At 39.9% G+C, this 18,070-nt stretch overlaps 1 protein-coding gene across 1 annotated transcript; it reads right to left on the minus strand.

Annotated features, from left to right (window-relative positions):
• Positions 1–709: 709 nt before the first annotated feature.
• On the minus strand, positions 710–17,665 carry gabrp (gamma-aminobutyric acid type A receptor subunit pi; the record flags this gene model as incomplete). The annotated part of the gene is made up of 8 exons (XM_084331661.1): positions 17,569–17,665; positions 17,043–17,110; positions 15,355–15,572; positions 10,249–10,331; positions 9,747–9,884; positions 8,033–8,185; positions 1,908–2,101; positions 710–1,033 (listed from the first exon to the last, which is right to left on the minus strand). The coding sequence occupies exons 1-8, from the start codon at positions 17,606–17,608 to the stop codon at positions 710–712; spliced, it is 1,218 nt and encodes a 405-aa protein (XP_084187787.1). The 5' UTR covers positions 17,609–17,665.
• Positions 17,666–18,070: the final 405 nt, after the last annotated feature.

The following is an 18,070-nucleotide window of genomic DNA, read 5'->3' on the forward strand; positions in this document are numbered from 1 at the left end:
AGACCGACACAACCGGGTACTTTGCCTTTTTTTCATGGCCGCGCCTACTTTTGGGGGAAACACAGACACTGTTTTTATCTGGCCTGTATAAAAACCGTCGGCAGAAAGTTGTTTGAAACTTTTTTTGTTTTGTTAGTGCATCATGTTAAGTCAAGCAATTACTTTCCAACACTGGCCACCATTGAGCGTTCACACCATTGTCAAAAGTTAAGTTTGATCTGTTTTCAGGCTCCTTCAGTCTCTATGGTATTTCCCCATTCAGCTGCAGGATATTTCATAATTTCACTCATGAATCTCCAAGTGACTTAAACAACTAAGAGGTAATGACTATTTCTGGACCTTGATGGTCTTTAATGTGATTTATATCCCTGTGTTTTGTCCTAAAGTTGTAGTTTATGAACAAACACCATGTTGGATGACGTATATTGCCGGTCTGATGTATAGTAATTTACAATACAGATTGAGAGAGAGTAGAGTGCCTGGTTCCTGACCAACTCTTTTGCCATTAGGCTACTTTAGAGCCTATATATATATATAGATCATACGCAAACAACTTGTGCAGAGCAAAACATTTAGGTGATGAGGTCAGCTGCGAACCAGGCGGTGGAGACTGATGGAGACTGGTGGAGACGGGCGTAGGGCCTCAGAACGAGCAGGTAGCACGGCCTTTAGAGAATGATTAAAGACACTAGGCGACGCTTCTGGAGCATCAGAAGAAGAGATAGTAAAGCCAGTAGAGGATGTTGACGAAGAAAAAGGTGGCCGGAAAGACGGTACGCGAGTGACGGTCGATGTTGTGCGGGTTCTCCACGACGAAGACAGACGCTGCCCTGCGGGACACCGCCTTCAGCGAAGACAGGCTGCACCCTTGTCCCGCTCTCTTCTCTTTGGACTCATTGTCACTTGTCACTGATTGGTCCGCTGTGTCCCCTGTGTCGGAACACATCTCCACGGGCTGATTTGTATGGCTGGAAGGAGGGATCATAGGGAAAGAGCCGATCCCATTGGAATCACGGAATTCCCTCAAGATATCCTGAGAGCGAGAGAGAGAATAATGGTAAATGGACTACATGTATATACTGTAACAGCTTTGACGAAATTGGGATGGGAAATTGGGATGGGAGAAAATATAGAAAATGGGAGAAAAAAGTGGATCAAAAAGAATACCAGACAACGCTTTACTTCCTGAGCCACTGTAGCCCCTTGATAATAATTGTAACAATAATAATAATAATAATAATAATAATAATAATAATAATAATAATAATAATAATAATAATAATAATAATAATAATAATAATAATAATAAACATTTTAATAATAAGATACACAGAATATATAGATATATACTATATAATATATGATACATGATACAGTATGTGTAGGTCCTGTGTAGCTTAATAAGGAGCTACAGAGTGCTTGGCAGTCAGCATGGCACTAACGCTGCCAGGGGGAGTGGTTCCGTCCCCACTGGTGCTTGGCAGTCTGAGCATGGCACTAACGCTGCCAGGGGGAGTGGTTCTGTCCCCACTGGGGCCAAACATACTGAAAAATGTATGCAGTTGTTCCATTGTGAATAGCACTTAAGCAGCATAAAAATGCAACCATTCATACTTTAATTGTCCCCATAGGGAAATTTGCCTTGGACTCTTAATTTCATGGTTTTTGCTTACGATGTTTGACCCATTTCAGGATTTCGTTTGTATGCTGCTCTACCCTGCCTTGTAAATTTTTTATGAATTAAACTTGAAACTCGGTCAAGACATCACACACACTTCTACCGGGTTCCCCCGCCTCCCAGGATTAGTTTGCAACATTTTAAAGCTGCTATAGACAACATCCTCATGTAGAGTAATAATTTATTAAAAATCGGGTAATCGTTGCCGATACCCAGCCCTGCTACTCACCCGTTGTAAGTCGGCTATGGTTTGGTGCTGCATGGTACAGAAGTGGGCACAGGCGTACTCCAGCAGGGCGCCGAAGATGAAGGTGAAACAGATGCCGAGGTACACGTCTATGGCCTTGATGAAGCAGTTGGCGTTGGGCAGGGAGGTGCGGGCTCCCATCATCAGAGTGGTCATGGTCAGCACTGTGGTCACGCCTGCAGGGTGGATTACAGTGTTACACGGATGACAGTCCCATCTGTGATCCCTCCACTGTCATCCGATGCAGGTCAGGTATGGCACACGGTCATGGTATAGAACGTATATTTCAGTCAGTGTGTGAACGCGGACCATATGGGCTTACTTCTCGCCAGGGATATTTCATTTGAGTAGAACTTATCAAACATTTGCAGTCTTTCCTCTATCTAAAGTCATCTACAAGTAAGTTAGTGACCACTGCTGTCCCTGCCACAAGCAGTCACTAGCTTCCTTGTAGATGACCTTAGATGGGGGGTAAGACTAATGAATTTTAACAAGTTCTACAAAAGTGAAATATCCCTTTAAATACCATGAAATGGCAGTGTATAGGTTCAAATTCGGCTTGACACCTTGTTGCGTCACATTCTCTTTCTGCCAGATTTCCAGTACTCACTGTCCTACCAAATAAAACAGGAATGCCCTAAAATATATATTTTACTTATTTATTGTACATGATCAAGATAAGAATAAATAACGATCATATGCTGTTTTTGCTGCAGTCACTGATGAGGTCAGCAGAGCCAGAAGACACAGCTCTTGTTTTTATTCCTCTTTGATAATGTGAAATAAAAATGGAAAGATTCAACTGAATTATCCAGAGTGTGTGGCCGTGTTTATACAGAGATTTGGTTCCTCGAGACCTGCTTCAGTCACTGATGACGTCAGCAGAGCCGGAAGACACAGCTGTTGTTTTTATTACTCTTTGATTATGTGAAATAAAAATGCCAAGATTCAACTGAATTATCCAGGGTCTGTGGCCGTGTTTATACAGAGTTTTAGTTCCTCGAGAGACCTTGTGCAGAGGAGTACATTCTTTGAGTGAATCAAGCTCAGAATCCCTCTATCCCACTTTACTTTTACTTCCCTTTGCTCTACTCAGAGAAGTACTATCCAAGGATTTTCTTTTAATTCATAGTATAGTTTGATCTTGTTTCTCCTGTATCTTCTCTTTTTATTTTCTCATCTCTATACCTTGGAGAGAAACAAGCTCCTATGGCCAAAGCTGGGCTCTGCTGTCTATAATCTAATAGACAAAACATCTGGGAATTAGAGGTCTGATATTCCCTTCAAGGTTTGTGCAATAAAATTCCAATAAAATGCCAATTCACTTTTATCTCAAGCCCTTAAATAAACAAGCCAGCAGCTACAACGAGAGAGTATCTTTGCTTCTGGCACCATGCAAGACAAACACACACAAAGAGGAAGGCTAACATAACTCAACACTACTTAAACAATGGTGATATCCAGATAAATGTTAATAATCACCTTAATCTTTAAGCTGCTTGACTAGATTATTAGCATGCTTTCCGCTGCTCTGTCAGTGAGTGTGCATCTTTTTTTGTTCAATTAGACAGCTGGATAGCTACCTATTGTGTTAAACTGTTAGATCATATTCACTGTTTGCTTATGCAACGTTAGCGACCATGGCATGATGTCTGCTAGCATAACATTAGCTTCCTGATAAAGATGCCTGCTTTCCACTGCATCTTCTGCATGTTGCCTGGCAACCATTCTGCTAAATGTCTGCTAAAAAAAACTACATTGCTTTGCGGAAGAATTATTTTGTTATCAATAAATTATTGAATTTTTGCTGCTGCTGCTGCTGTGTTTTTTTTTTTTTTTTTTTTTACCAGGTATTCATGGTGACCTGTTTTATAAAAGCAGCAGCTCACTTCAGGCTAAGGGGCTCCACCTTGTGTCGCGCCAAACAACAGCCCTTAGCTGTGATATAATAACCATATCCCACGGCCTGTTGGGAGCTACTGCTTAATAAACAGGCCACAGAGGCTCCAGCAGCACTAATTAAAAATGGTGTACACTGTACATATAAGAAAACTTTTATTAAGGCACTTCAAATAGACTACCCAAAGTAAGACACTGGATCACTTTTATCGTCTTTGGTACATGCAGGATCAATGCATTATAATGAACTACAACAGTGCATCTCTCAAAAGGATCTACCTTTGGTGCCTTTCATAACTGATACAATATTTTTTGGAATGAAGTACATATAACATGACTGTACTGATGCTCGACAATGGTGGAATGAACTTCCCACCACAGTCAATATCAATATCTGAAAAGAAAATACTAACCTTTGTACTTTGCTACTAGGTTACTACCTTGCCTATACAGCACTTCTACCAGGTCCTACTAATCACCATAAAGTACCACAAAGAACCACAAAGTACCCCAAATTACCCCAAAGTATACCCCAAAATACCACAAAGTACCCTAAAAATCCCCCAAAGTACCACAACATACCCCAAAATACCACAAAGTACCACAAAATACCACAAAGTACCACAACATACCCCAAAATAACAACAAAGTACCACAAAATACCACAAAGTACCACAAAATACCGCAAAGTACCACAAAGTATACCCCAAAATACCCCAAAGTGCCTGAAATGTTAGGTAATTATACTTTAAAACCAGAATTAAAAAAATATGAGGTCCCCAATGTCATATGGGATACTAAGACTAAAGATGAGCAGAATGAGCTATATTTAAAATTCTAAAACGATAGAATCTAATGATGGGCAGTTGAGCATTCCAGTGGTACCCCAGCTAGGCAAAAAGTCTGGCCAAAAACTAACGGCAAAACATTTGATGACACAGAATGTAATGTAATGACACAGTTAGAATCTCCTGTTATGTTGTCATGTGTATAGCCTACTGTTGTCTCTTTTCTTCCATCATTACTGGAATTTGTTCAAAAATGTTATACTGTTTGTTCAGTGTTCAATACAGATGTTATTACATTTGGAGATTATAATATATTAAAATAAACATTTGTTTTGATATGTGGTACTTTGGGAATGGGAAATGGACTGCACATATAGCGCTTTCCTACCTGCACAAAGAGCTTTATAATTGCCTCTCCTTCACCAATTCACACATGCACTCACAGAGCAATGGCAGCCAGATGCCATGCAAGGTGCTACTGTAGCCTGCTCATTGGGAGCAATTTGGGGTTCAGTGTCTTGCCCAAGGACACTTCGGCATGTGAACAGAAGGAGCTGGGATTCAAACCACTGACCATATGATCATTAGTTGACCTGTTCTACCTCTGAGCCAGTATTTTGTGGTACATTGAGGTATACTTTGAGGAACTTTGAGGTTCTTTGGCGTATTTTGTGATACTTTGTGGTATTTTAGGGTATACTTTGGGGTACTTTGTGGTATATTTACAGGCACTTTGGGGTATTTTGCGGTACTTTGGAGTATTCTGTGGTATTGTGTGGTACTTTGTGGTATTTTGGGGTACTTTGGGGTACTTTATGGTATTTTGGGGTACTTTGTGGTATACTTTGAGGTACTTTGTGGTATTTTGGGGTATATTTTGGGGTACTTTGTGGTACTTTGTGGTTCTTTGTGGTACTTTATGGTGATTGTTTTGTTTTATTGTTTTATTGTGGATCCCCATTAGTCTACACCATAGGTGTCAAACTCATGGCCCGCGGGCCAAATGTGGCCCGCCACGTCATTTGTTGTGGCCCCCCAAGAGCCCTGGTAAAGAAAAACTTTTTTTTCTTTTTTTTTTAAACATTAATCTTGGGTTAAAAACTAGCGGCGTTAAAATAATTGTGGGTTAATGCGTTAATAAAGCTTTAACTTTGACAGCCTTAGTTATTACACATTCTTACACATACATGTATGTTGAACATCTGAGGTATTGATGAAGTAACAAAGGAAAAAAGCCAAAAGCACTTACTCCTCAGACATTCTTTGACAATTTTACAGCCCAAAATACAAAAAAGATCCAGGCGGAATAGGTAACAAAGGGTTGAAGAAATATTGTCTGAACTGTCAGATGCAAACTGGCTGTGTGACATAACCGAGCATCTCGCTCAATTGAATAAGAAGCTGTAGGGACGGAAACAAGTCCCACCCAAAACTTGACCAATATAGTTGTGAACTGAGACAACCCTTATTTTGTTATTTTTGAGTACAGTTACAGTTGTGTGTTCATGCAGACACATAATAGCAATTTCATTACGAATTGAAAATGGGGGACCCTGATGTAAACAAGTCGAAAGTCTTTCTCTGGTCTGCATCCCCTTAACAATTGTGTGTATTGAGCTGTACTGTACTGTACCCATTCTGCAATCTGTTAATTAAAGTTAATTAAACTATCTTCCATTAGTTGGATGTATGGCCTCTGCAAGGTTGTGTGCAGCCATTTGTTTTTGTAACATCTGCTACATCTGTCCCACGTGTTCTTTGCAGCTCACAGTTGTTAGTTCTGCCCCTCTTGACTGTGACAAAAAGGTTTTGAACAAACGTAATGTCATAGCTTGTATTTGATGATATTCTTTTTTGTTATTTACTTGAATGGTTTGATCATTGATTGATGGAGTATGGGGTTCTGATAAACTAAAATTATTTGTTAAAATAACATAAGCTAACATACATTTTTACATCTATGCAAATGCATATGCAATATGTATAACTTGAATAAGTAATAAATACAGAAACAACATGTTTAACAATATGTAAATGAGTAGCTACATTTATTTTACATTAACATTTATACGGTCTTTGGCCCTTTGAGGGCAACCATAATGCTGATGTGGCCCTCTGTGAAAATTAGTTTGACACCCCTGGTCTACACCAAGGTGAGAATACTCTTTCTGGGGTCCAAACATTTAAAATACAAACACAATTTTCTTTTTTAATTAAAATATAAAACCACAAACATTGAAGTACTCACAAGAAAACATCACAACAAACAAAACAAGTGAATCAAAGCTCACTCAATATTCATAAGTCAGATATCACAATTATCCAACCATAGAATACATAATTCCATAATCAGTCCATAAGAACAAAAGAGATACAATCGTTTATATGATTTTAACTCATAATATAGCATAACTTGTCTCAAGTCACCGATCACCTTTATATTTCCATACTAATTTCCATAATAAGTCAATGACCAAAATGTATCTCGTTATTACTGAGCGCAATTTTAAACTTTGTTTTAAACATACATTTGTTCCTTACCATAGTTATATTTCTCTGTATACTATTCCAATAAGCAACTGCTCTATACATTACCATCTTTTTCAGAGCATTTGTTTTTGGTAGAGGTAAAGTAAAGCATTAATCTAATGCTTGCCTTGTGGTATATCCATGTCTCATATTAGTTGGGTACAGTTGTGAGTGCAAACTGTGCAAACCCTCCGGTTTCCCAGTATTCCAGATATTAAACAAGATATTAGTAGGACCCCTTCTACCTACTATTATGTCTATACGACTATGCACTCAAGACTGTACTGTAGCACTCAAGATCAACACTGTTGACGAACAACATTACTTACCCTTAGCTGCTAGATTTGTGCCCTTCCTGACTTGTTGTACATAACTTTCACCAGAAACGGACAGTTAAAAAGGCCTCCCAAATAGTTGAGGACAACACACACACCCTTCACACCCATTACAAACGAATGCCCTCAGGCCGTCGATACAGAGCTTCAACATTGAACAAAAGGGGCTTAGGTAGCTTCGTGCCAACCTCCATCAGACTGCTGAACACCTAGGTCTGGTGCCCCCCCCCCCCCCCCCCCCAAGGACTTTGGACTACTTAAAATAGACTCTCACTTCCACCTGATGGACATATATCACCTGTACTACTATTATTTATATACATATAGAACTGCTCCACATGGATTTTAATATATCATGCCTTAAGTACTATAGTTTTAATGTAGTTGGTGTTTTTTTTTTATAGTGGTGAGTGTCTATGTATTGTGACTGTAGGTTTGTCTTTTAACCACTGCACAAATGAAGTTCCGAAAGGAAAATAAAGTAATTTGAAGTTGAAGTTGAAGTGAACTTTAAAGTTAAAGTTAAAAGACTAAATGTAAATATAAATGTACTGACCGATGCAGGTCCTAGCCGGGACGGAGGACTGGCTGATCCAGAAAGACACCCAGGACAGAACCACCAGCAGGGTGGAGGGAACATAGGTCTCCAGGATGAAGAACAACACGTTCCTACGCAGAGCAAAGTGCAAGACCAGCTTGGGGTATGCTCCTATAATGAGACACATAGAGAAAAACAACCTCTTCCTTCTCATATTCATTCATTCAATCTTTATTTTGACTAAAATATTTTCACTGAGGCGGCAACCCTCATTTAAAATGTCATTGAGTAGCACATAGTCATCATCGATGGACATCAACAATCATCAATTAATATACAAAGCACAAGAAAGAGAAAAAGGGAAAATAAAAAGTTTATTAAAAATGTATAAAACTACAGTAATACAAGAACAGAAAATATGTATTCCTTTACACATTTTAAAACAATTACAGTTTATGGTGACCTGCTTGGTCACCAGTGCTCTAAATCGACCCATGGACACTAGTTTCAATGTTCCCTGCAGGGCGTTCCACCATTCAGGAGCACAGAAGCCAAAGGCAGATCTACCAAGTTCAGTATAAACTCTAGGCACTTTAAGTGTGAGCCAGTCATTTGTTTGTATACTACTGTATATGGTCCAGAGGTCCATTGCAACAATGAGGTAATGTAGTTTGGACAATCTCCAAGTATGGCTTTATATAGAAACAGATGCCAGTGCAAATCTTGTTTCTCCGCCAGAGAGGACCACCCAACCCTATTGTACAGGACACAATGGTGAGTATTATAACTATCACCGGTGATAAATCTGATGGCTGAATGATATACAGAGTCTAAGGGCTTAAGAGTCTGCTGTCTATAAATCACATCTCTGTAATCCAAAACTGGCTCAACAACTCTTTTTCTGCTAATCATTGGGAAGGTAGCTCTATTTCTGTACAAAAACACATCATTCACTTGGTAGCCTGACTTCCTGTCTCTGGGCAGGTAGGATTTATCTTACATCCTGTTGGTTATAGTAATGGAATAATGTGTGTTTCTAGTTGAAGGAACCCTGGTAGGAACTTCTCCTAGAGCTTGATTCAGACCTGAACATATGAACCAAACCCTAAGAACTATTAGGAATGTCTGACCACTAAATGTGTCTGACTCCAAAACCGGCAGCGACTCTAACAATTATAGTCTCTTATTTACTCATACAGTAGTATATATTCAGATTATATTGTATTATTATTAGCATAAATATTGTTTACACTGTTTATTTTTGTCATATTTTTATATTCATATTTCATTATATTGCCTATTTATGTCTTTCTTCTATTACCCTGCCCATACCTGTACCTCCCCTCCCCATGCTGCTATGAATGTGCTGAATTCCCACAAGGGGATCAATAAAGGGATCGGATCAGATCATATTGTATTGTATTGTATTGCATGGTATTGTATCGTATTGTATTGTATCGTATCGTATCGTATCGTATCGCATGGTATCGGATCGGATCGTATTGTATCGTATCGCATGGTATCGGATCGGATCGGATCCGATCGGATCTTACTTAACTTATCTTAACATATCTTATCTTATCAAGTGTAATTTGTCGAGAATTTAGCATAAGCACATGGGGTCCAGTCAGGTTTGGGCTTCACTCTCCACTCACTATCCCAGCATTTCATTTCATGCAACCAGCTGTCGACCTCCAGTAAACAGTGTTTTGAGGTTGGATCGAGACCCTACCTGTCTCATACTGAGCTTCAGACACGGAGGTGTAGTAGCTCTCCACGCTGTACTGGGCCAGACGCAACGTGTCCAGACCCTTCACAGAGTCGTTCCCCCTGGTCCAGTAGAACACCACATCCTGCAGGTTGTAGCCCCCTGACCACACACAGAGCTGTCTTTATTAATTTTTTATTATATATGTATGTGTCTTATAAATAAATACATTATATATAATATAATATATAATAAAATGTATTTCTGCTCAGATTGATACTCACTGGATCACCACTTGATGGTTGAGATGATGACGATGATGATGCTGATGATGCTGATGATGATGATAGTGGTGGTAATGATGATGATGATAGTGGTGGTAATGATGATGATGATAGTGGTGGTAATGATGATGATGTTGGTGATGATAGTGGTGATAATGATGATGATGATAGTGGTGGTGGTAATGATGATGATGATGATGATGATGATGATGATGATGGTGACAATAGACTAAGGTACTCACAGCTCTCCAGCTGCAGGGTGCACACCTGTCTGTCCATGGGGTATTTGGTCAGGTCCATGTTACAGGCAATGGTGGCTGTGATGCTGTTGGGAAGTGGAAACACAAAATTAGATAATGAGCTCTAAAACTAGGAAAAATAAGGTTCTCATTGAAAGTATCTTTAGCCAAATTTGAGAAAACGTGGAGACCCTTTATCACCCACTTACAGACCCACCTGATACTAGCAGAGGAGTGATGTGGGTCTGAGCTACACCCCCCCCCCATTCCTCTTCTTTTTATTGTATTTGTTTATTTTCTTCTTTGTTTTTGCTTTAATTGTTTGTACTGTAGTGTTATTTGTTCATTATTGTTTTATGTTTTTGTGTGTTAGAGATGTGGGGGGGTGTCCTGAGATTGAGGGCAGTGGGTGGGTGATCTTGGGTGGGGAGGGTGGTTGAGCTGGGGCAGTGGGGGGTGCTGGGATGGGCCACGGGAGTGTTGTGGGTGTTTATGTTTAATTTTCTATACATTTTTTTATAAAGTTTGTAAATAAAAAAAAATTTAATAAACATATTTATAAAAATATTATATGTTTTTGTTTCTTTTTCTTTTTTTCAAATGTTTTTCAGAGCTACATACTGGCATGATGATGAAGACAGGGTTTCATTAACCCTTTCACTACCACACTACCAAAGGGTTAACCCTTTCACTGTGACGATACAGAAGGTTAACCCTTTCACACGACAAAGGGTTAACCCTTTCACAACCACACTACAGAACGTTAACCCTTTCACTACCATACTACAGACGGTTAACCTTCTGTAGTGTGGTAGTGAAACGGTTAACTGGCATGATGATGTAGACAAGGTTTAATTCAGTCAGATTTCACGCATGTTATTTATTCTGTTTGACTAGTTTAGTTCAATCAGCATTTTAAACATGAACACGTTTTCCTTAAAGCTAGAGAGGGGGGGCAGAGAGGGGAGGGGGTGCTGTCAATGGGATCTGTTGACAAGTCTGATGGCTTGGGGGAAAAACTGTTCTTCAGCCGGTTGGTTCTGGCTGTGTGACTGCGGTAGCGCTTTCCAGACCGTTTTTGTTTGTTCCGTTTATGACAATGCACAACTCCACAAAAGCACAAGAGCATAATTTCATAATAAAAAGCACCTCCCAATTTGCACATTCCACGAGCGAAAAAGGAGCAGGGAATTTTATTCAGATCTCCGTTAGCTGTTATCTCTGTAACTAAATGACTCTTCCTGAGGACCACAGATGTTATACCCCCCCCCTCCCAAAATGTACCCACATCCCAGAACACAGCCCTGGGTACTCTCAAATTACCTTCTGTCATTCCAGTTTACTGTTAATGGAAGTGTACATCTGTGTGACATCGTAGGTCAGACGTTTGGATGATTTCTGGCTATAAAAAGGACATTTAATGAATTTTCACAGACTCAAACTGAACCGCCCTAAGGGCACGGGGAAACAAACGAGGGATAGGGATATTCAGTGGTTTTAGCTGAAGCTACGTCACTGAGCGAGCACTGAGCGAGCACTGATACATGAATGATTTAGCTTTTTTGTTTTTGAGCAGCCCACGGCCAGTTTACGATTCATTTGCAAATACATCAGGCGTTGGACTAGCCTTTCAGAGCACAACACATTTTTGTTTCTTTTGAGATAGAACATCTTCTTAGCATGACATGAGCTACACTTTGTAGCTGTGTGATTTCATGTCCATCTTTTGATATTGGGCTACTGGTATTGCTGGAATAATTTATTGACTCATTCATTAGTCATTCCATCTGGAGAAATGCACAGTACATTCACAGTTACTATATAGCTATAATATATGGTATATATATATATACATTTCATTAATCCTCTTGGCCCTTGGGAGCGTAGGGAGTCCACCATGGATCTCCACCTCACTCTCGTCTGCGTAATGGTCTGGTCTTATTTAGCTCAAGCGTGAAGCGTCTCCAGTTGGTTTTGGTCTCCCTGGCTTCCTCTTTCCGTGTGGGTTGTAGTCCAGAGTCTGTGATGTTATTTTAGTTGATTCCGTTCTAAGTGTAGCCCAATCCATCTCCACTTTCACCTTTTGATTTCAATGTTGATTTTATCTTGGTTTGTATATTGCCATAAACTATACGGTGGGCAAACAATGGAAGTATTTCATTACTGCATAATATAGTTGGCCAAAGGTTTGCCACAGAAACTACTTTCTAGCAACAATAGTATTATTTGCTGCTAGTTTACCAACTGAAAATATTTGATGGCAACGATATTATTTGCTGTTAGCAGTATACTGTTGGACCAAAATTAGCTGACATCTTTCCAAAGTTTTCTGCACTAAGTTAGGCTACATGGGGTAACATTATGTACAAGGTCAGAATGTAGGCTCACATAATGTAACTTTTTATTGATAAGCTACAACAATGCAGTGAAGCAAGGGAGAAAAGGAAAGAGAGAGATGACTATAGCGCAACATTCGCAACAGGTGAATTGAATATCGCTCTGTTATCGGAAACACATGAGGGCCGTTATCGTGACCATGTGTGCAATACTTAATAACAATAGTAATAACATCGTCATATCGCCCAAGCCTAGTGACCAGCAGCTTTATAGCTAGCTTGCTCTGTTGGTTGGTTGGTTGGTCCATAAAAGTGTCTCTAGCGGCCACAGGTTTCACCCTAGGAGGCTGAAATTAGGCCTGGAGGTCAAGTGTTTGTGAATGCAGTAGCAGATGCTGTGGATTCACGCTTGATATCAGCTCTTTACTGAAATGACTTTGCTGCTCAACATATTCTCATAGTCTAATAATTTGTCATATGAAGACGGTTGTCATTAGCTAATTGTTTGCTTTTCTTTCAAATTGGCATGACATCATCACCGGTCTTGGGGGGGGGGATGTCTGTCTAATGTCTAATGTATTTTATGTAGCTTGCAGTGTTTTTATTTTCCACTTGGTATATTTTGTATTTTGTATTTGGTATTTTGTATTTATTATTTATTATTGTCTTGTCCGTATTATTATTATTGTTGATGTTGATGTTGTTTTGTTGTTAAAATAAAATGGAAAATAAAATAAAATGTATCACAAAAATAACATAAAATGTGCGGGGCTAAAACGTATATATATCTGAACTTATTCTTTGAGTCCGCATCAAGTGTTTTTTTAATGATTCAGGGGAACCTACCCATTATTTCTGGTGTAGTGTAAAGCCACCATCATACATTACATTTGTGTGAGCATAAATAATATTTTACATTTACCTCTTAACAAGTGGGCAGAAAAGTGGCAATTTTTTTACTTGAACTTGAGGACTGCATACTTTTTTTGAAAACCAAAACAACATACTTTGTACTTATAGCACATGCATACATTTACTTTTAGTGCTAACGTAATAGAGTTACATAGGTCTGAACTTGAGTTGTAAAAAAACTTGTTACTCGAGTTTTTCTGTAGTAGTTAGTAGTCCAGAGGTAGTATTTCACCAGAAGGTGGTATGGCTTACAAACCCAGACGGAGCCATAGCCTGAGTACATATCCAAATTTCATAAAGATCCATTCAGAAATGAGTGATTAGGAGTGATTTCGGTAAACTGTGTACAAAGAAAAACTCAGTTTTCTCATAGACTTCAATTAATTTGGCTTCCTGTTAAAGAATTTAGTTGTTCACCTAGATCCCTGATTCACACATCCCCACATGGGGTATCATTGGAAGCCACACTCATTGTCTACAATGATCCACAATCATTTTCGAGATCGGATCTAGATTGACGGAACTACTGCAGCCTGAGTCGGGAGTGGTATTTTGCGCAATACCGTGTACTTTGCACAAGCCTCAAATACTGGCATGTAACTCGAGAACCGCTCAACGGGAGAAAAACGGAAAAAGAAAGGGAAAAAAGATAATTCAAATAGAGAAGGCATGTGTCAGTGGAGTGGGATGTTCTGAAGCAAGATTGGAATTCGTAGATTCGATTTTTTTCCACAAGGTACTTTTCGACCTGTTCGTAGAAAGTAACTTTGGATGGGATATTGTCATGGCCAGTGGCCTTGTTAGGTTGGAGGGCGCTCAGCTGAGTACCTCAGCTGTTGTTGTTACCATTTCAAGTTTGAAGTCGTCTTTGCGGACCTCTAGGTTTTTGTAGTAGGCTAGGATGTGTTCTACCCCAAAATGTGGGAGGGTAGTTTATTAACCAGTGTTGTGGCTATGTTTGTGAAGAAAATGTTTAAGTATCTGGCCACATCCATCTTGTGATGGGGGTGTTTTCTGTCTTTATGTTTATGTTTGTAAATCTGGCTTTAAGTTTTTTGCTGCAGCCTAGTTGGTTGTTGAGTAATTTCCAAAGTTCACAGGGTTTGTTTTTGTTTCCCTCAGTTTTGTCATTGATGCATTTTTTTTGTGGATTTGATCATGGTGTTTACATCGTTTCTTAGCCTGTTTCGTTGTATTTTGAGTTCTACCACGTGGGCTTGGATATCTCTGTTTGTGCTTTTGGCAAGCTTTGACTGACTTTTATGAAGTTCAGAGCATTTTTTGTCTCTGGATTTCATAGCAGTCAGTATTTCAGAGTACATCCATGGCTCAGCGTGATTTTTAACCCTGATGGTTCTTAGGGGGGGCCATGTTGTTGAGTATTGTTGTGAATTTGGTTTTGAATCCTAGCCATGATTCTTCAACTAGTGTACCACTGAGCTCATCTGACCAGATGCGTGTCTTTCTGAAGTCCCGATCTGTGGGCGACGGAGAGATACATAAAATGTTGAAAGAGAGAGGATAAAATCGATCAGGTACTATTTAAAGTTTAACGCTTTATCACAAACACAAAGATATGTAATGTTTTGCAAATCATGTCTAGTGTCACGTAGGCACGACACTCAGCTTTAGTTTAGAGCCTGGGTTAAACCAACACAATGATTCAATGTTCCCGATGACATCACTGGTGGCCATATTCAAACTCATTTACTCTCATGACTAAATGCATCTGTGCAAAACACCGTTTTTTGGATGTGTGTGAGATTATGTGCAGTATAAATCAGCATTGTTTTTTTGTGTGAAGTGCCCCTAATACAGGCAGGGTTGGAACACATACACCCTAAACGTTTCCACAACGTACCGCAGGGCGTAGAGAACAGTTCCGTTACTGAAGATGCGTATGAGGCGGTTCTCCACAGTGACGTCGTGCAGGAAGGACCGCTTGGAGTCTGGGATGAAGGTGTCGGGGACCCAGAGGAGAGACACCAGACGTCCGTCCACGCTCACACTCTCATTCCCCGGGAACACTAGCCTGGAGTCACGCCACCGCTGGCGCAGGAAGATGGTGGCAGTGTAGTCCTGACGGGTGGAAGACAGCGAGAGAGAGATAGTTAGTACAGATTAATTCCCTCCAATCCTTCCATTCAGTTATGGCAGCCATCTGGTTGAAAGGAACTATGAAAAACTGCTTTTTCCTTTGATGCTTCCAACACCTGATGCCCTCCAACACCTGGAATGCCCTCCAATACCTGATGCCCTCCAACACCTGGAATGCCCTCCAATACCTGATGCCCTCCAACACCTGGAATGCCCTCCAATACCTGATGCCTTCCAACACCTGGAATGCCCTCCAACAACTGACTCTGAAGCTGGAGGTTCTTCCTTCTCTTGCTGCATTTAAAAGTATGATCTCTGACCACTGTGCATCGACTTGTAACTGTTTTATTGTTTATTCTGATTTGTTGTGCCTATTTGTATGAACCTACTGATAACTGTGTCTTGTTTTGTAAGCACTGCGGTACACGAGGGTTACCGCAGTGTCTCACAAGTTGAGATAAAGGTTTGAAATTAAATTAAATTAAATTGTATCCTGTATGATAAGGTTGGATGGTCCTCCCTGATAGAAAGACGTGACTTGCACTGGCATCTGTTTCTGTATGAAGCCATTATTGATAACCTTCCACCATACATCACTTCATTACTGGAACTCTGGACCATATCATACTGGTGGTTGGCTTACGCTTAAGGTCCCCAGAGTTTGTACTGAATTAGGAAAATCTTCTTTTAGCTTCTGTTCCCCTGACACAAAGCACCTGAAAATGCAATACTTTAATATCCATTGGTCATTTAAAATCTTTAATAGCCAACCATTTCACCTCAGCCTGTAGTTGTTTTAATTTATTTAAATTGTTTAATTGATTGATTCTGTTTCTATATTGTTTTTGTATTTACTATGTGATGTACTTCTCGACATCATTGTAAATGAGAGCTTGCTCTCAATGATCTTTCAACATTAAGTACCAGCATGTCATTTATCCAATCAGGTGCATTCCCTGTGGGGTAATGGGAAGTAGGGAGAGGATTGATTGATTGATTGAAATTGATTGATTGAACATGTTATTAACAGAATGGGTACAATACAGTACAGCTCAATACACACAATTGTTAAGGGGATGCAGACCAGAGAAAGACTTTCGTCTTGTTTACATCAGGGTCCCCCATTTTCAATTCATCATAAGGATACATGCACGACGCACATAACATGTAAACAACAACAGGAATACATTTTCGATATATATATATATAAAAAAGATTACCACTCACTGACTCAATGATGCAGTCTCTCTCTCTCTCTCTCTCTCTCTCTCTCTCTCTCTCTCTCTCTCTCTCTCTCTCTCTCTCTCTCTCTCTCTCTCTCTCTCTATGGACACACACACACACACACACACACACACACACACACACACACACACACACACACACACACACACACACACACACACACACACACACGCACACACACACCTGTCATATAAGAATAAAGTGTACCATATTGATTTCTGAGATGGCGTCAATGCTGGCGATGTCCAAACTCATCCCAATTTCCACAGGACCCTCTATAAAGAGACAGAAGCACACAGTGAATCGAAACGGGAAAGTCTTTGAGTTAGCAGAAACTACATCTCTCTGAAGAGGAGTAAACACGACGGCAGCCGGGTGCCATTTACATTTGCTGTTTGTTAGAATTCTAAATCCCTGACAGCTCTGAATCTGAAGCTTTGTTTAAAGGTGCTAGATAAAGAAAATTGTAAAGCGATCATTTAAAAATATATATTATAATAATAAAGTATTATTGATTAATTGCTTAATAAAAATAAAATTACTGGTCCGAAATGAATGTTGTTGTTTACATGTTGCATGCATGTATCCCCTCCCTACTTCCCATTTCCCCACGTGATTGAATAAATAACATGCTGGTGCTCTAGTGTGACATCTAGTGGCTGAATGTTATCTATAGCACCTTTAAATTAGGCTTAATCTTTCATTGTTTTCCCACCACTTCCTCTCTTCTCACCATTGAAGTTGGGTCTCAGGTAGCGATTGTAGCCTTTCATCAGCCTCTGAATGGTGGGCTGTAGCTGGGAATCATTCCAGTCTCCCCAGTTCTGGCCAGGGAAAATAGAGAAACTGACACCGAGAGAGAGAGAGAGAGAGAGCGAGAGCGAGAGAGAGAGAGAGAGATAGAGAGAGAGAGAGAGAAGAGAGAGAGAGAGAGAGAGAGAGAGAGAGAGAGAGAGAGAGAGAGAGAGAGAGAGAGAGATATGAACAAAGATAGATTGATAGAGAAAACACATATTGGCACGCAGTAAAATCTATAGCGATACATGGACTAATCAATATATGTATCAATTGTTGTGTTGTCAACCCCATACATCCTCCCGTTTGGCCTTTAACCTCTCACCTTTGGGTCATGGTCAGGCACAGGGTTAACAGGGTCAGGGGTTGGATAGACATCGTGGACGGTCCGCCGGAGGTCAGCTACGGTGGAGACTTGAGAGAAATCAGAAATGTGAAAA

Source organism: Notolepis coatsorum, assembly GCF_963971535.1.
Source record: "Notolepis coatsorum genome assembly, chromosome: 16".
NCBI lineage: Eukaryota > Metazoa > Chordata > Actinopteri > Aulopiformes > Paralepididae > Notolepis > Notolepis coatsorum.